Genomic DNA, 22,491 nt, shown 5'->3' on the forward strand with positions numbered 1-22,491 from the left:
AGTGGTGGCAGAGCCAGGATTCAAACTCAGGTGTGCCTGAACACACATGCCATGCGCTTAACCAGGATGGTGGGAGAGAATGGTAAGTGATGCGGAGGCTGTAAACTAATGTGGGTAAGAACCCAAGAAAGAAGCCCCAAGGAGGGGATGGCATCTAACCCTATCACATCCCTATCTCAGGTGGCACAGTGGGCATGATGGGGAAGGAGGGGGTGGGGTGTTAAAATGTGGGTGTGGGAGGAGACAGCAGAAGAGGAAGGGCAGAAAGAGAGTGACAGGAACAAAGACAAGACCGGCATGAAAGCTCCCAGGCCAGCTCTTAGGGATTTAGGTTTCTTGTCACCCAATGGGCCCAGTGCCCAGGCTGCCAGTGTAGTTCTGCTGGCAGGTTGGGGCCCAGTCAGGCTGGGCCCAGTGGGCATGCAGTTAGTGAGAGCTCCAGCAGGTTAGCACTTCCCCTAGCAAGCCAGTGAGAGCAAGCGGAGAGAGCAGACATATTTACCATTAGAAACGGCCTGACTGGGGATGTGCTGCTCTAGCCGCCTTTCCCCTGTTTGACATTGTAAAAAAGCTGTTTAGATTTGAGCAGGAGCCACTGTGGCCCTCTGGGCCCCAGACCCCTTCCCACCCTCTCCTCCCCACTGCCAGCCCAAACCACTAGCCCCAGATGGTGAACCCTGGGACCGTTATGACAGCTTCACTCCTCATCCTTATCCTGTCTGGTGGCATCCTCAAAGATGCCAAGCTCCCCTCAAGTGACTGAAAAACTGTAGCGGTTTTAGAAAGGGGCAACCAACCATGGGCCCAATACCACAGAGTATGCCCAGGCCTAAGCTGGGAATGCGCCCTCAAGTCTGACTAACCACAAAATCCCAAATCCCAAAGGGTGCCGCCCTTTCTGCTAAACTATACTGCCCTCTCAATCTTCCCACTGAATCTGAATGTTCTGACGGTCCCAAACAATGATTTTTCCTCTTACCAGGGATGGCCAGAAAAATTAGATATAGAGTAAGATAAAATAAGTTCTGTTGGAGAAGAAGAAGAGGAACTAGGAAAGAATATAACTGTAAACCCCAGAATAGCCTCATTGCTCTTTTCTGCCTCATTTGGCCATGGCCCAGTGGTAGAATAGGTCTTGACTTAGAGAAAGCTGAAGCTGAATAGGGATGTTTTCAGAAGCAACCATGTCTGGCACTCTGAACAGAAGGAAATCACAGAGGGATTAGACCCTCACATCCCTGGTCCCTGATTCATGCATCTGTTCTTTGGGAACAACAAACAGTTTCTTTTGAGAGAAATTTTGGGGATGTGTGAATATATGCAGGAGGTGGTGGGAGGTTTGAAAGCAAAAGAATTAGACCTATGAGTAAAAAATGAAAGGAGCTGAAACACACCAGCCTAAAGAAGGCAATGAGAAGACTTAAAAATGTTCTGAGGTCTTTGGAGAGTTAATTCAGAGGGAAATGTGGCAGGAGAGATTTTAATTATATAGGGACTTCAGAACTGTATTTGCAAGTCTGTGGAGCAAATGCCTAAGGGAGCCCTGTAAGAGCGTGATCTGCTCTCCAGTTCTTGTTCCTGCAGTGAAGGGGAGAGGTCTCTGGACAGTCTAATTCTTCAGTTAATGTCATGTCTCTGATATATATGGCTTCATACACAATGACTGGATTCACACCTCCCCATCCTCAGCATGCTGCAGCCCACCAGATGGACAGTCATTCATAAACACCTATGCCTACACAGCAAGCTTGTGCCCTGCTTGGTTAAAGACACAGCCTCTCTCCCTGCCAAATCTCTTCATTTCCCACTTCTCCAAGGGGATATCTTATCCCATCATCCTTCTCAGCACTAAAGACCTAAAGGCTGAGGGAATTAGGAATTAAAGGAATTAAATTAATCTAGGGTACCTGAAAATATATGAGATGAGGCCTAGGAATTCAGAAAGAGGGATCCAGGTATTAAGAGGGCCCCAAATCAAGGTAGAGATGGAAGGCTGGAGTTGGTGAGGAAGAAAGAGGGTTGCTGGTGGAGCTAAGAGGGAGTACCACTGGCATATGGAGGAGAGAAGGAAACGGAGACTAGGGTGAGGTGAACAGAAAGGGGAATTGCAGGAGGAGAGTGAGGAGAGAAAGAATGAAGAGGAAAAAGACACCTGGAGCCTGGAAACCCCATCTGTCAGTTCAGGGATGGTTGTTCCAGGAAGGAGCATTCTGTCCCACCCTCAGTTGCAGAGTGGGGATACTGGGCTTTGACAATTCCTCTCTTATCACACTAGTCAACCAAGGGCTTCTGGACAGGCCTAAGCAGATGCATTTCCCCAGCTCTTTTCCAACTTCTCAACCACAGCCTTGCTCAATAAGCAACTCTGCTAATTATTCCCAGTTTAGCAACACTTTGTTCTGGGATGAAGAGGGTGGTGAGGCTCCTGGGACAGGGTGGTAAAACCAGTAGGATGGGGAGGGGAAGAGGGCCGGGGAGCCCTTCAGTTTCTCTTAGAGTTGTCCCTCACTAGACCTGGCATTGTCTGGGGTCCTAACTCCCTCACCAGGCCCTGTGTGTCCAGCACCTGGGCACATGCACTCCTCTACTTCCCTGGTTCCCAAGGGCTCCCACCCCTACCCCCATCTCAGGTAGACTGAGTTCTCCCTTGGCCTCACCCACCGATGCATGTCTTCCCGTCGGTATGGAGTACAAACTTGACATGGCAGCCACACCGGGGACCCTGCTCTGTGTCGTCGCACGTGTGCTGGCAGCCGCCGTTACCATAGTTGCATGTCACTATGCACAGAGAGGACAGAGGTCTGTCAGCTTGCTCCTCCCTGGATTCCACAGTTTTCCACAATGTGGGTACTGGTCCTCTTGCCTAGTTGCCTCCCCCAGACTCCCTTTTCCTCCTAGCCCTGTCCTCTTGCTCCTGAAGTCCTATACCCCTCCTCTTTGTTTTCATCCACGACCCCACTCCCCCAGCTGCCATCCCAATTATCTCACATTTACAGTCCCGTTGGTTCTTGGTAAGCTCAAAGCCAGGACGGCATTCACAGGCAATACCCCCCTTGGGTGTCTCCCGGCAAATGTGGGCACAGCCGTGGTTCTTGTTCATGCAATTCATGCCTTCTAAAAGAGAAGAAAAGGGGGGTGAATGCTCTGTACCCCTGGATGTCTAGTGGAGACGACTAGAAGGGGCAGCCGGGGACCTAGGGCGGATAATTGGTATAGATGTTTCCTATGCAATTTTATTCAACAAACATTTATTAAACTCTCACTACATGCAGGCCAGTATGTTAGGTGCTGGGGATGTAATGATGAATTAGACATTTAGTCCCTGCCCTCAGGGATGTCACAGTCCAGTGGGATTGAGGGCATGAGTCATAGAAACAGACAATATATACCCCATTATTTCTGCCTGACCCTGCCAGGCCAATCCAAGGAAGAAGGCCCTGATAAGGCCCTCTCAGATAGGCAGCAGCTTAGAGAAGCTGAGCCACCTACAATTAGGAACAACATTCACCTCAGGTCTGTACACAGAAGATATTCCATAGTAGTCCTAATCCCATATTGATCCCAATCTCAAGGTAATTTCCCCAGACTTTGCCTTAACAGGGTGGCTGTTCCTGGTTCCCTTAGGGCATTACTGAGTTGAAGGACAAGAGAAGGAGCTAGCTGAGTTGAGAACGGAGGGTGAGACTTAGGGGCTGTTGAGGGACAGCTGGGAAGAAAAGCCTGGGGAGGGCAGGGAGGGGGCCATCCCAGGTCATGGGCTGACCTTCTGGACGCTGGATACAGGTATGCTGGTTGTCGCTGAGGAAGAAGCCTTCCCGGCAGTGGCACTCATAGCTGCCCATCATGTTGACACAGCTCTGCTGACAGCCGCCATTGCCCTCGGCACACTCGTCCACATCTGTGCAGGATAGGTAGTCAGTGGGGCCGTGGGTGCAGGCGGGCTCCAGGTTGTATCCCAGTACTTCAGCACCAAAGGCAGTTTTAAGAACTGCTACCCCATAAGCCCAGCCTTAAGCCAGGAAGTCCTCACACCCTTGTCAGCTAATATTCCACTAAGTGAGAAGAGGCTTGCCCTGAGGGCAGAACTGGGAAGCTAAGCAAGTGGGGGACAAGGGGACCTTTGAATTTCAAATGTCACCTAGGTGAAGCCATGCCTCTCTTTTCCTCACCTGTGGAAACTGGGTATGAGGACAGAGGACATCAGGAAAGAAGCCAGAGCAAAAGGAACAGTGATGATGGTAAGGATGGAAATTGGTCACATTGGTTGGAGAGAGGTAACTGGGGGTGGCAGCTGTTTGTGATGGGCAGCCAGGGAATCTAGGAACCTGGGAAGTGGCTCTGGGTGCAGAGAGAGCTATGACCATGGTGCTGATGTTGGAGGGGTAGGGTGAGGAAAGGCAGCTGAGCCTCAACTTCTTGTGGAGCAGGGACCATTTCTGTTGACAGGCCACGGCCCGTCCTTCCTCCCCTGCCCCCATGCCTGGGCTTGCTGCCATATCCCTAGCCTTTCTCCTATTTTGGTTTAACAAAATAAAGTGGCAGCTTGGCAGGGAGGGATCTGGGGAGAGCTGCTAGGCCACACCCTAGATGGTGGAGGTGGAGGGGATAGGGAGAAGAGTAGGCCCTCACCCCCAAATCACCACCCCCAGGTTCAAGAGCCAGGCTCACCCTGGGACCCTCAATTCAACATCTTGACTCCATCTCTACATTAGTTACTGCCCTCCCAAGTCCATGGCCCTTCTCAGTTTGCCTTGCCCACAGAGGCAACAGGTAGACTGGTTGTCAAATGGAGCAGTTAGAATCTGGGCTCCTGAGGGCCTCATCTGCCCCTCTCTTCCCATCCTCTCTGCTGAGATCCTGAAACCATTTCTTCCCTGTTCTGGTCAGGGCAGAGAGACCCAGATCCAGCTGGCTCTTGCCTGAGCAATACACCAGTTAGAAGAGCTAAGGTGTACTTTACTGTGCTTTGCTCCTGTCTCTGCCCTAACTTTTGCTATTCTCTTGACTTCTCCCCATCCCTGTCTTCCTGCTCTTGCCACATCCTACATTCCATCCTTCTGTCTGCTTCCTTACCATCTAACCTTGTAGCTTTGCTACTACTGTAGCCAAGCTCTTTCCTCCAATTATCAGTAGGGAAACTGAGGCCCGGAGCATGGACAACTTTCTCAAGATTCCCCTAAGAGCCAAAATTAGTACTGAGACTTTGAACCCTAACCCTAGGTAATCTTTGTTCATTGACTCTATACCTAATCATTATCTTGTCCCTCTAGTTGGTTCTCCCAAAAACACTTACAGGGAAACAAGATGTGGTGAGAATCAGGGCCTAGAAAAGTCAGAGGTGGCCAAAGAACTCAAAAGCTCATGTGCAAGTCCTGTAGGCAACTCACTGTCCTGGTCTAAGTGCCACAGCTTCCCTTCCCAAAGGAGTTTCATAAAAGACCCTCAAGAGTGATTGGGCAGATAGAAATGAGGCCCTTCCCTGGAAGCTAAAATGGTAGGAGAAGTGACCAGGGCTGGGATTAAGGGTCCAGCAGGTATCAGGATTTGGAGGCCTGGGTTGGGTGTAGAAACTTTTAGCCTGGGTCCAGGGATGGGGTATGACTGGATTTGGAGGAGGCTCTGCAGTAAGGAGACTCTTCTCAGCCAATAGGACTTCAGAGAATTCATCTGTTTGGTCAATTGGTGGATGGGGACCAGCCCAGCCTGCTTTTCTGAGCATCATTCCTCTTGTTTCTCTTCCTTTCCTGGTCCTTTATGCTTCTATTGCCTGTTTTCTGTTGTGGCTACAGGAAGGAGTTTAGGACAAGGCCTTGGGTTCAAATTTCAAATCCTTTTCTGCTATGAGTTTCAGATTTTCTACTTGGGGAAGAGACTGACTTGGTCCCAGTAATTTTTCAAAATAACAGAGAGCAAAGTTGAGTTCAGTTCCTTAAAGATTCTCTTATCTCTGATCCAGCTCTTGGGACAAAGGAGATCAGTGAGGAGAGGGTGAGACTGGAGATTGCAGGAAGAACTGGAAGAAAACAAGCCTATAAGGGGCAGAGGCTCCCTGGGGCATAGGGATGCACCGTAATCATCATCAACAACATTCTTCCCATTACTGAGCACCTACTATGTGCTAAGGATTGTACAGGGCTCTTTTCACATGTTGTCTTGTGGTGATCCACATAGCAGCCTTTGAGTGGGTTACTACCACCCCTATTCTATTTTTTTATTATTTTTTGATATAAGATTGTCCAGGCTGGAGTGCAGTGACATAGTAACGGCTAACTGCAGCCTTGACCTCCTGGGCTCAAGTGATCCTCCCACCTCAGCCTCCCAAGTAGCTGGGACTACAGGTGTGTGCCACCATGACTGACTTACTTATTATTATTATTATTTGTAAGGACAGGGTCTCACCATGTTGCCCAGGCCTGTATTGAACTTCTGGCTCGAGCAATCCTCCTGTCTCGGCCTCCCAAAGTGCTGGGATTACAGGTGTGAGCCATCACACCTGGTCCCACCCCCATTTTAGAGAAGAAAATGCTGAGATTTCCAGAGACTGACTGATATTCCCAAGACCCAAAGCTAGTAAGCAGCAGAACCAAGGTATCTGTGTGGAGCCAAATCAGCTTTCTAACATGCCTCACCACTGGCTAAACCCACTATTCCCATCTCCTGGCCCTTGCCCTAGGAGTATTTCATAGCAGCTTCTCCTCTGATGTTTTTCATCCAGCAGGATTTTTCATCTTAAGTGGCTAGTCTCAAAAAGGAGGCTGACCTTATTCTCTTGTTAATGTAGCTCTTTTTGATCACTTTCTCCTCCTTTCCCGAGAAATAGGAAGTACTGAAAAGACCTCTTTCTCCATAAGACAACCCTGCACCAAATCCCCATCCTTTGCTTACCCAGACAGTTGTGTCCGTCATGTGCCAGGTGGAATCCATCATAGCAGGTACACCGGTAATTGCCAGGGATGTTGACACAGTCATGCACACAACCTGCATTGTCCTCTCGCTCGCACTCATCCACGTCTGTGGGCAAAGAGAAGCTAAGACAGCTGAACCCACCTGCGAACCCACTGTCCACCCCTAGACTCAGCCTTATGGTTGCGTTTACGTAGTTATGTTTATATCCTATAAGCATTTAGCATTTTGGTGTTTTCATTTAAGCCTAAGTCATAAACATTTTCATGTCTCCAACTAGGCTCTCTAATTACCACTGTACATGGTTGCAGAATATTATTTTTCTATTCTCATAACTTTTCTCTCTATTGTTAGACATTTAGATTTCTTTCATTTATTTTTACCATCATAGATAATGCATCAAAGAACATCTTCTCCCATATATTATTTTGTTTCTTTGAATAAGTCCCCAAGAGTAAAATTCCCGGATCAAAGGAAATAAATACCTTTGAAGATTCCTGGTAGGTATTACAAAATTACTTTTCAATTTATAATGCAACTAGGAATTAAGTGTACCCTGTCCACTAGAAGTCTTATCAACACTGAAGCTCATAAATATAATAGTCTCAAGACTAATTCGTATTGATTTAATTATGAGAGGAAGATGTGTTTACATTATGAACTTCCTCTGAAGCATACTGTCTCTTCCCTTCCATTGTGGGCATGGTGTAAGGGTCTAAAGATACAGGTTCCAATGCCAGGAAACCTCAGGCCTTAGTTTCATGATTCTTATGCTCCTACCCCAGACAGGCTATGAACTGTCCCTACCAGGGCTTCTGCTAGCCTGCATGATACCTTTGTGCAAATTAGAAAATGTCACCCTCTCTGGGAAGATATAGTTGCCCCCTCACCCACCCCACTTGACCAGTGGAATTTCTAGCCTTGGTGTGATTGAGAGTGGCCAGCTGAGGGCAGTGGCACTGGTCTGCCCTCTTCCACAGGTCCCTGTCCTCCAGGTACCCTCACAGCCTCACCTTTGCAGTGTTTGCCATCTCCTGTGTAGCCAGACTTGCAGATACACTTGTATGACCTTGGGGTGTTCTGGCAGATAGCATCGATGTGGCAGTTGTCAGTCCCCTCCACACACTCATCCACATCTGGCAGGAGCAGAGGGGACACATGAGAACCTCTGTCGGCACCTCTCAAGGGGTATCTTGAAGGTGGGCTTCCAAGGTGGAATCCCCTCTTCTCTAAAACAGAGGCAGTGACCCCTCCAGAAACAGCTGCTGTCCCACATCCCTCTGATTTCAGAGTGGGCAGACACTGATTTCAGGAATTCAGAAAGAACCACCCGCCCTCAAACATACTGAATCCACAGTAACAGCTAAAACTCCATCATTCAAAGCACTCTTTTATTTGAAAACAAACAGACAACCCTTAGAGTGGGTAGTATATTTAACTTGATTAGGAATTATCAACTTAAAGTGAATGAGTTTATCTTTCTTAGAAGCAGGCTTAGAGGGAGGGAGGGTTAAGGGAAAAGGCATGGGAACAATGGTCTCTGAGAAGGTAGCAGGGTCCAGCAGTCATTGGTAAAGGAGGAAGAAAGGGGGGTGGGGCATCTGAGAGGTCTTCATCTGTCTCATGATTCTGCTAGAGACCAGGCCTGCTTCCATTTGCCCACCGTGGCTCCAAGAAGCTTTAGAGGAAAAATGTTCCATCTTGGATGATTTTTCTCAGCCCTTGTGTGCCAACAATGGAGACATCTGGAGCTGGCAGAAGTTAGCACCAGCTACTAGGTGCCTAGTAAGTGCAGCCCTTGAGGCCCTAACCCTCAGTGTTCCTCTCTCTCCTGGTCCTTGCTCTAACAATAGGTACTATACACAGAGCTATACTTGAAGAGGCCACTCATGATCTAGCAAAAAGAAGATGATTAAGAAAGGACATAGAAGAGTCTTTAGGCAAAAGATTCCAACTTCTGGGGCAATATTATGGTGCCCTCAAATCTGAACTGAAATAGAGAAACGTGTTACTCAGTTGAAAATGCCTTATTGGGAATTTGTGAAAGGCATTATAATGATGGCTGTGGAGGCTCAAAGGTGACTCAGCCCAGCCAAAAGGAGAAACAAAAAACATGAAGCAAGATGTGGTACACGCCCTGAAGAAATGAGAGATAGGATGAGGCGGTCCTTGACCCTGCATATCAGAGTCAGCTCTCCTAGGAGATGCCCAAGCCCCATCCCCAGAGATTCTGGTCAAATAGCCTGGACTGATACCTGGCCATCAGTATTTTTCTAAAGCTCTTCCAGTTATTCTGATGTGTAGTCAAGGTTGAGAACCTGTGTTACCGGGCAGATCAGAGGAGAAAGAGATTACTTCCGGCTGTAAACTGGGAAACCCAAAGTAGTATTTTAAGTAGCAGCCTGCAAATAAAAGAGATGAGATTTGAAACCAAGACAGTTTGACATCCAAGTGTGATCTATGAGCCATAGACTTGCCTGGATTTTGTTAAAATGCATATTCTGAGGACTCATTTTAGCCTTTTTGAATCCAAATCCTTAAGTGATTGATATTTTTACTGAGTGAATGGATGCATGGACTAATATTCTCTCCAATTTATAGATACCCAGAGTCCTAGCTTGAGACAGTTATCTGTCCTCTGCTTTATACTCTGAAGCTTCCTGGCACTATGAAGAGAACTGAAATCCCCAAACACCCTGCCTCAAATCTCACAGGCTTCTGTTCAGCCCTGCATTCTACCCTTCAACTCCTCTGCAGCCAACCATCATGCCTGTTGATTTTAAGTGCTGGAAGCCTCTGTCTACACTTACTCTCCACCTTGCTCAGGCTCTACAGTTAATGGTGTCTACCGGCTGGCCCACCCTGAGAAGTAGGTGGGCCAGCAGGTAGACACCCATAGTGAAAGAATAGAAAAGAAAGGGCATGAAAGACTAGTTCATAGGTAAAGGAAAGAGAAACCTTGTAGATGGTAAGAGGCTCTTTGGAGAATCAGTTTGTCCCACTGATGAAAACAATACAAAGAAATGTGCTATCACAGAACAATCATAAGCACTGAAACCAGTTGGTCCCAGATTCAAATCTAGCTCTACCCCTCTCTAGGGATATTTTTCTTATTCTCCATCTCCTCCCCATTAAAATGGGGATAATATCTCCTCATGAGAGGCTGTGAGTAGTTAATGGGATAATTTGTGTAAATTGCCTAATAAAGTATCCGATAAACAGTGGGGTCCCAATACAGGAAGTTTGAGATGGTATTCAATCACTGGGCAGGCAACAGATGCTCTAGTATGACAGCCACTAGCCACATGTGGTTATTTAATTTAAAATTCACTTCCTCAGTTGCATTAACTACAGGCCAGATGCTCAATAGCCACGTGTGGCTAGAGGCTACCATGGCGGAAAGCATAGATATGGAACATTTCCAACACCACAGAAAGTTCTGTTGGATAGCACTGCTCTGGGGTTCTGAATAAGAGATACTCCCTGGGTCCAGCAGCATGGAGATTGGTCTGGAACTGCTCCCCTGGCCATATCAGAGGTATGTGCCTGTCTCTGAATCAGCTGGTACTTTAAGACTGTGTCAGGCTCTACGGGCTCCCAGTTCTTCCCTTTGCCTCCCATTCAGTGCTCACCAGTACTAGAGTGGATCTTGATGCTGATCACCACAAACCCAGGCCTCCTAGAAGATTCTTTTTGTTTTTTTACCTGTCCTGCCCCCAGATTCTTTTTTTTTTTTTTTTTCCAGACGGAGTCTTGCTCTGTTGTCCATGCTGGAGTACAGTAGTGGTACAGTCTTGGCTCACTACAACCCTCTGCCTCCCAGATTCAAGCAATTCTGCCTCAGCTTCCTGAGTAGCTGAGATTACAGGCGTGTGCCACCACACTTGACTGATTTTTGTATTTTTAGTAGATACATGGTTTTGCCACGTTGGCCAGGCTGGTCTCAAACTCCTGACCTCAAGTGATCTGCCTGCCTCGGCCTCCAAAAGTGCTGGGATTCCAGGCATGAGCCACTGCATCTGACTGCAGATTCTTCAGACCCCATCTACAGCCAGATTTCTTCTACCATCTTCTCTCTCATCTCCCTGCTCACAATGCTTATCCTTCTCCAACAAAGAGTCTCTGCTCTGGAAGACTTTCTCTCTTCCTGTTTCCTCTACAATACCTAACCATCCTTTACCTAACCATCCTTTTCCTTTCCATGCATTTGCACATATCTCATTATTCACATTGCAGATGCACTCCTTACTTTTCTTTTCCAGCCACACTATGCTCAGCTTTCCATTCTGGCTCAAAACTGTCTTCCCAAAAGCTCTTCCTTGTAAGCCCTGATCCTGGTGAGTTCCTGGTCCAAGGGGACTGTTTTCCTCAGTTCATTTACATCTGTCACTGAATTGCTCCGCTAATACTTTAAACATGTTCAGCTTTCCTCACTTGGCTGGGTACCTGCTGAGGAAAATGTCCCTTCAATGTTTGTTTGGAGTCTTTTGACGCAGAACAGACCTAAGAGCTGTGAAAGAGGGCCCCACATTATATCCAGCATCTCCTCTTTTTGCAGCTCATTTCTTCCAGAGCTCCTTTCTACCATATGTGCCCATCCAGCATTTGTCCTTGCAAGGACCCTTCAACACTCACAGCAATTTCATCTTAGTTTGTTTTCTCAGGATGCAAGTGTTTACTAGCTGGCAAACCAGTTGATGCTATTGGGTGTGGACTGGTTTAGACCAGTGGTTCTCAACCCTGGCTGCAGACTGGAATTCCCTGGGGGCTTTTGAAAAAATCTGAATGTACAAATGCCCCCTAGACCAGCAGAATCAGGATCTCCAGGGTGAGGCCGGGGCCACTATCAGTCTTCCTTTCCCAACTCAGGTAACGCAAATAAACTATTTGCCTAAGCTGGGAAGAGACCAGGGGGCAGCCACATGACAGAGTAGTTAAGAGAGGGGTTCTGGAGCAACACTGTCAGTTCAAATGCTAGCTCTACCTGTATCTGTGTGGTCCTGGGCCAGCCTCTGAACTTACCAGTTTCCTCTTCTGTATGTGAGAATAATACGAATCATAGTACCTCCCCATGGGGCTTCCAGGAACATCAGATGAGTTAATGCCCATCAAGTACTTAGCACCACAGTCTGGGCATATAGCAAGTGCTCAACAAAGGTTGGCTTTTTTTCCCTTTATTGTTGAAACAGAGACAGGGTCTTGCACTGCTTGCCCAGGCTGGAATGCAATGGTATGAACACAGCTCACTGCAACCTCAAAATCCTGGGCTCAAGTGATCCTGCCACCTCAGCCTACTGAGTAACTGGGACTATATGCATGCACCATCATGCCCAGTTAATTTTTAAAAATTCTTTTTAGGGACAGGGTCTCACTGTATTGCCCAAGCTGGTCTTGAACTTGAGCAATCCTCTCATGTTGGCCTCCCAAAGTGCTGGTATTACAGGTGTGAGCCACCATGTGTGACCAAGATTTACTACTATTATTCCTTCTCTCCAGCTTTCTCCCTGTATCCTTTCTGAACTCCCTTTCCCCTCTCAATGCCCCATTTCAGGCCTGGTGTGGGGAAATGCAGCACCAGGGCAGCATGTGTTGGTGGGAGGATTTGGGGAGACACATCCCCACTGCTTACTCTACCTGTCCTGGGAACTGCCCAAAGAGTGGGGGTGAAGTGGGTGAGAGGCCAGCTGGGAAACCAAAAACTGTCCTCTACAATTCTTTTTGAAGTTTAGAGAGACCTCATCCCTACCTACCTCATGCCATGCACTGGAACCAAAGTTGAAGTGGGGGAGAGTGGTGGCTGCAGATATACCATGGGCAAGCCAAAACCTCCCTGCTTTGCCCTGTCCTGGCACAAAGGCACAGGTCTGTAACTACAGCAGCGTTCCCCAGCAGCATCTGGCATTTCTTCTGAAATTTGCTGTAATGCCTAGCAGAGCACTCCATAAACTCTCCTAAATGTAAGTAGGAAGGGTAGGATGGGGTAGGGGATATGAGGGTCAGAAGGTCAGACCAGAAAGGGTGGATTATTATAACACAAGCAGTCCTAAGAATCTGAGAATAGGCAGGTGTACCCTAAAAAAGGAAGCAGTGGGATTTCTGAGGAAATGCTTCATCTACTTCACAAGTTTTCCCAGGCCCAGCTCAGGAATAGTAACAAATAGAAATAAGTAGGGATTCTGGCTGTGGAGAAGCAGACCCCTTAGGTAGAGTCCACCCCACCTTTCCATTACCACAGTAATTACCTTTCCACCCACAGGAGTGGTGGTAGTTGTGGGCAAGTTTGGTGGGCCCAGTGGGACAGTCATAAACAGCCTGTCTAGTGCCCTAATGTACCCACCCACATGGCTGTGACATCCTTAGCCCAGCCAGTCTAGCCCAGGATATATGGTGTGTGTACCACACTCTGCTGTTTTCCTCTCCATAAATGTCCTTGAGGACCTAATTCAGGTGCCTCTGCTGGGACACTTCCTGTGACACTACCAGCCTTCTCTGATCTACTCTTTCTCTTCACTTCTAAGACTTTTACTGTCAGGCTCTCTGGTCACCTGATCAATCCCAGGCCTGTGATACCTCATATGTTACCTTGTACCATTATTTAACTTTTAATTCATGGGTATAATTTTCCTTCTGAAGCTGTAAGCTCCTTGAAGCCATGGCTCCTAGAGCTTTGAAACCCATGCAGCAACTGGAATAGAGCTGAGCATTCATTCACTCAACTCTATAAATAGTATTGAGCACCTCCAACATGGGAAGCACTGTGGTAGGTGCTGGGGATGTGTCAGTGAACAAGAGATGAATTCTTCGTTGAAGGCACTTAGTAAATATTCGTTAAACAGCTAGGCGAGTGGACGGACAGATGGATGGCTTAGTGGTAAGTGGATTGGTCTATCTGTGGCATCCCTTCTGCTCTATGTTACCTCAGAGAAAAATCTCACTTCTTTCCTATGATCCCACATCTGTTCTGGGTGGAGGGAAGTCCCAGGAAGTTTAGTCTCACGTGAAGAGTAGGGAGAAAGGAAACTCAAAGAGGGGTAGTACTTACTTAAAGGCATCCATTCGATGAATGCTGGGGCCAGAAGAGACTTGGACCAATGAGTCATAGGGTCTCAGAGTCTTCAGACATCATGTAGGGCTGCTATAGGGATCTTTTCAGAGCATCCCCATCAACAGATGTTCCCCAGCCTCTATGCTAACTAACACCCAGTGATGGGGCGCCTGAGACAGGCATTCCACTGCTTGCCCCTGGTGAGTTCCCCCATTCTCACCTCTTAAGTTGCTACATCTAAGTAACATCCAAAATAGAACCAGCCCAGGCTTGGGCTGTGATATCCTAACCTAGAGCACATGCACATGTACCCACATCTGTGCATATCTACCTCCAGATCAAAATAGCAGCCAGGGAGATTGGCAGAGCTTGGAGTACCAGGCTGTCTTCCCAGTTTGGGACTGGCTGAGGCAATGTGACCTCAGTGAGAGCCTGGGCCCATTCTCAGTCTGGAAAAAGCTTATGCAAGGATGAGGGTGGCCTAGAAAAGTCCAGAAAACCACACAAATGACCACCTGTTGATTCCAAGGAGGAGACAGGGCACTTTCTCCTTTTAAAAAAGTATCCTCTCCTCTCACTCAAGCTTAGCGTGCTCAACTGAATAGCCAGGAAAAGCTGTTGGCGTTTGGTGATTTGGAGGGGAGCGGGGGCTGAACCTCAGAACTTTGTCACTTTCTTGGGAACCTGATAAGTTTCTCTCTGATGTCCTGCTTTACCCCTAATCTAGCTCCTTGATCATTTGAATGTAACCCTAATTGGACAAGAATTTTATCCCTTTCAGTATGGACAAAATCAACAACCCTGAGTCAGAGGCTTTTAGAGGATGGGTAGTGAAATGGGGGAAGAACAGAACATTGTGGAGTGAGGGGCAGGGAGGCAGCCAGTGGGCATGGGTAGATTCTGGTTTTGTGATTAGTAGTATTATCTCTTTAAATTAATTGAAAAAATAAACTCATTTCAGATTTGTATAATTTCATGAAGCATACAGTTTTTCATGAAGTGTACAGGTTGGTTCACTTGGTCTTCAAACTGTCCTCTCTCATTGAACAGATGAGGAAACTGAAGCCCAGTGAGGATATCTCAGGAAAGAGCAAACAGGTAGTGTAGAGCCAGGACACGTATCTTCAAACTCCCAGTCCAGTGGTCTCTCACTACCCACTGTCTTCTCTAAGCACTTGAGGGAGGAAATCCATGCCTTAGTCATTGTTGTACCTCCCCCAACTCCCACTCAGCATTTAGTTCAGCATGAAGCAAGTATCCAGTATATAACCATGGAATGGAAGGAGCTGAAATGTGGATGATTTGGGGTGGAGATCAGCAGTGGAAATGCTGATGTTCTGAGGCTTTGGGCATGGGAGCAGCACAAGAGAGCAGGGCCAAGTAGTGGGCAGGGAAGATGCAGACACAGTTGCAATAAGGAAAGGGTGGGTGGTGCAGCAGTGGGCAGGTGTTGCCTGCCCTTGGATTCACTATGCTAGGGCCAAGCAGCTGGTTAGAAACAAAAACAAACACCAGGGATACAGGTTCCTGCTGTTAACAGCTTCAAACCGCCAGAGGAAAACTCCAAATAAATATAATTAGAAACTTGTAAAAACGTCGTCTCTGTAAACCTGCTCCCCAGGGTCTACCCTTCAAGCACTCCCCTTCCCCAGCCCTCCCCTCAGTATCCACATATCCTGATACTTCCGCTTATGGAGCAATTCCTTAGACCTGTTTCCTTATCCTGGATCTTCCCTCCAGCCCTGCAGCCCCTGCCCAAGTCCTTCCTCAGCTTGTCACTGTCAGTGACTAGACCTGAAGAAATCGAAACCCCACTGCTGTTTGTGGGGCTCAGAAATCCAAACCCCACAGCTCTCTAGTGCTATGGTTATAGCCACAGGGAAAACCATAGGTAAGAGCAAGGACCACTGTGCCGTATACAGGGGGTCATCATCCCATTTGTGCAGCCAAAGCACAGTATCAAATAGCAACTACAAAGCAGTGCTTAGATCTGCAGGGTGACATGTCTAGGCTAGGGCAGAATACAGACAGCTAGTCTCAGAGATAGAAACATGCTAGGAGCTAGTCTTGGGGCCCAGCTCCACTTGCCAGCTTTGTTGGATACACACATACACAAACACACATGTGTTCTTCAGGGACTATTTCCAGAGATAAATACCCACTTATGGACACAGTAAGAACTATCAGCTACTTGCGGCTCCAGGAAACTGGGGTGGGGGAAGAAAGAAAGAGTATCCAAGTGATCTAGTCTCATGCAGGCAGAAGTGGAGCAGTGTCCAGGGAGGAGAGGGCCTGAGATTTGGGTGAGTAACCTGTGGAGGCCCCATTTCAGGACTGAGGCTTGCCACAGCATCTTCAGCTTTCAGCAGGAAGGATTTCCATTAGATGTGCATAATCTCAGAGCTGCAAGGAACCCTAGTGATATCTTACAAGTGAGGAGAGGAATTTCATTGATCTCCTCAGAGGCTGAAATCCTTAGGCTCTGCATTTGTCTAAACCCACTGGCACCATATGCCTCTATACCCGCAGTGCCACTTGAGGCTGGTATTGGGTGGGCATGGGAACAGGAGAGTAGCCAGTCCAATGTCCAGTGGCCAGTATGGAGTCTCTGTGCCCTCTTAGCCCAGGCGACTAGCTCCTGTACCCCCCAAACATCCCTGGGTTGACTGTTGTTTCGCTTCTATCCCCAAGGCCCAGCAGTTCTTCTGTTTCCAGACTCCAGTCTTCTAACTGAGCCTGAAGAAGCTGTCCCCAGGTCTGGGCCTCTTGTGGGCACTGCCAGCCTCAGAGCAGCACCACAGTTTCCAGCCCTGACAGGGACTCTTTTTTTTATAAGTGGTCATGTACTAGGGATATAGGACGTCAAAGGAGGCCCACACCCTGACATTTGGGCACCAGAGCTGGGGGCAAGGACTGAATGGGTTCAGGTAGCAAGCTCTTCCAGCTCCATCTTCTCAAAAGGTCTGAAGCCATTCGTTCCCTAGACCAAGCCATTCCACTTCTTTACTTCTCCAACTAAAACAAAACGCACATTGCCCCACTTCCTCTTTCTTCTCACTAGAGCACTGTGCGCGCATGCGCGCGCGCACACACAAACCCTGAGTCATGCACACACATTCACACACCCCAGTGAATGTACACCTCACATTCCCAAACTCACACCCAGGGCTGGCTCCTTTTACAACAGGTCCCAGCTGCTCACATCTCAAACCGGTTCTCATGCTCTCAGATTCCTGAAAGTTTCAGAAAACAGTCTCATTTGAGGGCTGCTGATGACTGTCTTCTTTCTCTGCCTGCAGTAATTCTGGCCTTAGTGTCTTCTAGTCCCCTTTCTTTTATTCCACCCTGCAGAGACTCAAGGAGATGAGAAGGGGTTGAAAACAGGGAAAAGTCTCTGTACCCTCCCACTCCCAGGCTTTCCCCACCTCCGAGACATGTCACTGAGAGAAGAGAGGTCAAAGGGATTCCTGAGGAATTTCTAAGCAGTCCACTCCCTTCTCCACTTTCTGGAAAAACGGGGGGTGGGCTTAGAGGGAACTGACTAAAGATTAGGCTGTGAGTGGGGACTCTCTCTCCAGTGTGGCCTGGATGGGGCACAGGCAGTAGCAGGCTGCCCACGGGGCCACCCTTACCCGCTGACACGGTTATGGTTTTCATTTCATATTTTGGAGGGAGGGGCTAGGAGGAACAGTCCCCTCACTGTAAAGAGCTGGCCACAGGGGCCCAGGGAAGCGGGGAGGAGAGGAAACAGCCACATTAAAGAGGAAGAGAAGGGTGGGGGAAAGAAAGAGACACATATACCCAGACAGAGACCCAGAGAGACACACCGAGACAGAGAGACACTGTTTGCCACCACACGAACACTCTCAGTCCCAGGTATGGTGTTACTTGGAAATTCTAAATGCATGACTTTATCAAAACTCTATCCCTAACAAGGAGAGAAAACTACCAGGTAAACTAAATGGCCAGCCTGGCTCTCCTGGAGCCAGCCCTGGGGACAAGTTTCCCTGGAGGCCTAGAGACCTTTTCATTCAACTGTAACCTGAGCCCTATTCGAGGATTAGGTCTTTTTAACCACTGTGCCCCCCCATACACACACCCACCCCCCCCACCAGCAAAGCAAATTAATGCTTTTAAGTTAACAATTATCTTGGTTATCCAGTCTGTCTACTTTAAAATATACAGACAAGCACTTGAAAAACACTCGAAACCCTGTCCCCTCATGCTCCCTCCCTCCCAGTCACACAGGCTTACCCACCCACTCTTCCACACAGTTCTCACACTAAAACAGCAGTTTACTCTTAGTAACTACGTTGCAAGAAACACATCCAGCTATGTTGCCTGTGGGTGATGGTGGTGAACCTCTCGTGTGCACACTCGCACACTCACCTTTACACTTAGGGCTCCCTTCCTTGTCTCCCTCCCTCCCCCCTTCCACATGACTTTGGTTTTCCCATTGTGGGAATCTCTGATGAAAAGGGACAGAAACCCAGATATCCCCAGAGGTTTAGTAACTCCATGCAAGATACTTGCCAAGCATGTTTGATTTTAAAGATCTTCTAGTGCTTCATATAAAGCACATGGCATTAATGGCACAATTTGTGGCACTGCTGATAACCAGGAGGTATGTTTGAAGGCAAGACCTCCCTGATGCCCACAGACTCTGTCTATGGGTAAGGTGGTAAGGCTGCCCCACCTGGTTAGTACTAGTTCTTCCTGCAGGATCTGCCTGCAAATTTGTGTCGAGACATCCCTGTAACCCAGCAAACCTGCTATTAGGCAATCTCTGGCAGATGAGGTTTGTAGATTTCCTGAAGAGAAGGGTCAATGAAAGGCTTCCATTCTAGGCCAAGCTTAGGGATCAGAAGAAAAGAAGGACGATGCCAAGCTAACTGCAGTCCAGTCACAGTAAGGGTGGCCTGTGAATGAGATAGGCTGGGGGCAAAACTACTCTTCTATAAGTTCCTTGAGGGCAGGAGCCTCCACTCTGGCAGCATTTTCGTCCGTACCCAGCAGGGAGTCCAGTGAAAGTGGGAGCCCTGGAGTACCACGGAGGGATTCTGACTCCCATACCTGAATGATGGGCTGATCTCCCATACTTGAGTGCCTTAGTTTGAAGGCACCTGTCCCTTGGAGGGTTCTCCATCTGCCCCCAACCCCCTGGAATACACTGCTTCTCCTTTGGTCCCGAGCCTCACTAGACCACTACAGACACTGGCTTCAACTTGGCCCTTATCTTGTCTCTAGATTACTTCATGAAATCTGTTCCTTCCTTCAGACTAAACTCCCTAGCTAATTCCATGTTATGAATAAGTCAGCATACACTACAAAGGCCAGCTTTGTTTATGAAAACACAAATCCACAGGGAGGAGAGGGGTTGCTCCCAGGCTGAGGTGGCAATGGTGGTGGGCTGTCTGGAACCAGGACTGGTAAAGAGGCAGTCCAGGGTTGGAAGGTATGGGGATAGGGTCCAGTATTTGACAGCTGAGGGTCTCTAGTATTTCAGTTCTGTGAAAGGACAGGTTGGAGGGGGAAGAGGTTAGCTGAAAAGGCAGTGTTCGAGGAGAGGAGAGTGGCACTGACACAGCATCTTCCTTTTCACAGAGCAGGAGCCCATCCGATACAACAGAGCAGCTTAAAAGCCAAGAGCTCAGGCTCTGGGACACAGTGACCTATGTCAGACACTTAGGCTTCCTCAAACTCCCAAGTTCAACTTTCCTTCTGGTCCAGCAACCTCACCCCAGCTGGCTTCAGGAGCGCCTGGGACAATAGGCAGAATCAGACCCTCCTGGGCAAAACCTTGCCAGGAGGAATTTTCTTTTTGTCCATATAAATCTCTTGTCTGTGAGGACACGATGGGGGAGGGGTACAGCAAGAGGTCAAGTGGGAGGAGAAAACTGTCCTGGGAGAACTGTGGTACATCAGCCTAGTCGGTGTCTGCACAGCCTTGGGACCCACCAGGCGATGAGCTGGGGGTCAGGGATGGGGGCGGGAGGCCTCCCGGTCTCTCTCTTTAATTTCTAGAGGGATCTGTCAAAGCTCCCCAGCCTGGAATTCTACTTTGTTATTTTAATGCAATTCTGACCTGGATTTAAATGAAATTGGAAACCCGAGGCCTTAATAAATAAATATTATGATAAGAAATGAAAGCCCTGCAAGACGAAAGAGATTTCCCCCCAAAGAGGCAGAAACGCAACATTCCTGTCGGAGTCAGTCAGAGAAATTTTCTTCTCTTCACCCCCTACCATTCGGTGAGAGATGAGTTGATTTTTCCATAAAAGATGCTATTTTTCTTCAACATTTTTCCACTGATAAGGCATTAACTTAGAAATGTCTGTCTAACTTTGCATGCGGGTTGGGGGTAAGGGAAAGAAATATACCGCACAGCTGAAAAGTTTTCATTATTCCCTTAGTCTGTCCAGGCCACAGCGTAAGTTTCTGGCAATGTTTGAGAGAAGATAAGATTCTCTCTCAGACTTTGAAGGACAAGAAGTCTTTCGAAGATGCTGGGGATAGATGTAGTCGGGCGGAATCCTGAGGCGCGTGGTCTCTTCTGCCCACTGCCCCCAGAGCTTCTCACTCCTCTCTGCCGCCCCCAGCTCGTCTGGCTTTTCGCTCCGGGCGCAGCGCCCAGCGGTCGGGCCCCTGGCGGGGGAGTGCGGGTGCACAGAGCCGAGTCCTGACAGCAAGCAGCACGCTCCCCAGCACCTGCCCTGCCCCTCGGGAATCGCGCCTAGGCCCTGGGGCCCAGCAGCTTGGACAGACCCCCGGCTGTGCTCCCCTCCTTCCTTACCTTGTGCGGCTTTGCTGTACTGAGCAGCGCGGGCGTGGACCAGCAGGACGAGCAGGCAGAGCCCGGGTACGCGCCCCGAGCCCATGGCTGGAGCTACGGGCGGCCCGGCCGCCGGGGCCAGTCTCGCGGCCGGGGGAGGGCGGAAGCCAGTTGGGTCCCAGCGCGCAGGAGGGGGAGGGGAGGGGGCGCCCCGCCGGGGCCAGGCCAGGGGCTCTAGCCGTGGGGCGCGGACCGAGGCGCCCTCAGCGGTAGGCTCCCGATGCTACTGGCTCCTCCTGGCCAGACGTCGGGGAGAGCGAGGCGAGGCGAGGCGGAGAGTGCGACGAGGAGAGGGGCGCCCGGGGCGACTGACTGAGGGGAACCCCCGCCCTCTCCAAGCCGGGCTCTGCCAGCGGCGGCGGCGGGGCTGCTCTGTCTAATCCCACCCAATTCCCAGCTTCGCCGGGAGAGAGCTGCAGCCGGAGAGCGCGCAGAGCCCCGAGAGAAGGACCTGAGAAAGGGGAGGAGAAACGCAGCGCCAGAAACACGCCCTTTCTGCCTCTCTTTCTTCCTCTCGCTCTTTCTGGGTCTCTAAGGCTCTTTTTCTTCGCCTTTCTCCTCCTCCTCCTCTTTCTCCTCCTCTCCTCGCTCCTTTTCGTTTTCTTCCTCCTCCCCCTCCTCCTCCTCTACCACCTCCTTTTTCGTGCCCTTTTTTCTTCCAAATGGGGCCTCGGCGCGGTGGCCGCTCCCCCTGCGCGCCCGGGCGCGGCGGCCCCCTCCCCAGGCTGCCGGGCCGCTGCCTGCAGGAATTTACAATCCCGCGCTGGGGGAGCGGGCCCGGTCTCCATGGAGACGGCTTCCCCGGGAGCAGGGAGGTCAGGCGCAGACCGCGCACAATCAATGGATCAATGCAAGCCCCGCTCGGCTCCAGACCAAACAGCACTGGGCTCCGGCTCGTCTTCTCCCCCGGAGGAAAGAGTGGGGAAGCGAGAGTGCGTCCCCACCGCTCTCACGCGAGGAAGGCCGTGCGGCGCAGGTTTGCACGCACACCACCACCGGAGACAAAGAGGGCGTGAGGTGTCGGGGAGGCTGGGGCAGACGTGGACACACGGGCACTCGGGCATGTCCACCAACACAGCCTGACACGGGACATAGAACCTCGAAACACAGAGCGCCTCCGACACCAGGCTGAGTAACACCCTCCCAACTTTTACGCCTACGACACCCCCACTCTCAGGACTCAGTCCCCATTCCTAGATCTGAGTCCACTTTGAGGACCAAGAAGAAAGTCACCTCCCCATGCTAAAACTGCCAGCTCCAGGGCAGACTCCCTTGCAGTTAAGGCCTTGGAGGTAAGCCCACTGAACCACCCTACCCATAGAGACATGGACTCACATACAGACACTTTCATGTGGTCAGCACAGGGGCGAAAACTACCCCGCAGAATCAAGTCTATGTGTCTAAACACGAAGACATAAAGACAGGTTCAAGAGGCTCCTCCGAAACTGCACCCCGCTTCAAGAGGTGGTCGTGACTGATCCATTCTTCGTGGTAGGGTCACTGGAGTCATTTTACATATGGGGAAGCTGAGGAGCAGAAAGAAAAAGCAAAGCTCATAGGAGACCTGGCAGGGGAGGGGAAGCCTCTGAGTGTGGTGGGGCCCTGGCAGAAGGATCCCTAAACAGGGCCTGAATCAAAATCTGTCAGCTATGGGCTCCCGACCCCTGTCCAGTCTTCTCCCCAGATATTTTCAGGAGCAAGTAGAATGAAA

The 22,491-nt window shown here is 49.4% G+C and overlaps 1 protein-coding gene and 1 long non-coding RNA gene across 9 annotated transcripts in view; one reads left to right on the plus strand and one right to left on the minus strand.

Moving 5' to 3' along the window:
• LOC119470195 overlaps nt 1-14,924 on the plus strand; it is a 37,732-nt gene extending 22,808 nt beyond the window's left edge. For all 3 annotated transcript variants that reach the window (XR_005199082.1, XR_005199083.1, XR_005199084.1), the window contains 2 exons: nt 4,143-4,238; nt 12,262-14,924. This is a non-coding gene — a long non-coding RNA (uncharacterized LOC119470195). The remainder of the gene's footprint in view (nt 1-4,142; nt 4,239-12,261) is intronic.
• SCUBE3 (signal peptide, CUB domain and EGF like domain containing 3) overlaps nt 1-21,330 on the minus strand; it is a 38,404-nt gene extending 17,074 nt beyond the window's left edge. For 3 of the 6 annotated variants that reach the window (XR_005199081.1, XM_037736393.1, XM_017522249.2), the window contains exons 1-7: nt 20,742-21,330; nt 7,917-8,039; nt 6,886-7,011; nt 3,764-3,898; nt 2,989-3,114; nt 2,662-2,778; nt 503-550 (exon numbers count right to left, since the gene is read on the minus strand). Coding sequence is in view for 5 of the 6 variants with exons in the window: in XM_037736393.1 (XP_037592321.1) it covers nt 503-550; nt 2,662-2,778; nt 2,989-3,114; nt 3,764-3,898; nt 6,886-7,011; nt 7,917-8,039; nt 20,742-20,826 (760 nt within the window). In the remaining variant the exon portion in view is untranslated. The remainder of the gene's footprint in view (nt 1-502; nt 551-2,661; nt 2,779-2,988; nt 3,115-3,763; nt 3,899-6,885; nt 7,012-7,916; nt 8,040-20,741) is intronic. The other 3 variants (XM_037736390.1, XM_037736392.1, XM_037736391.1) reach the window with 3 other exon arrangements.
• Between the last annotated feature and the right edge of the window lie 1,161 nt (nt 21,331-22,491).

The sequence above is a fragment of the Cebus imitator genome, unplaced genomic scaffold (assembly GCF_001604975.1).
Source record: "Cebus imitator isolate Cc_AM_T3 unplaced genomic scaffold, Cebus_imitator-1.0 Scaffold24, whole genome shotgun sequence".
NCBI lineage: Eukaryota > Metazoa > Chordata > Mammalia > Primates > Cebidae > Cebus > Cebus imitator.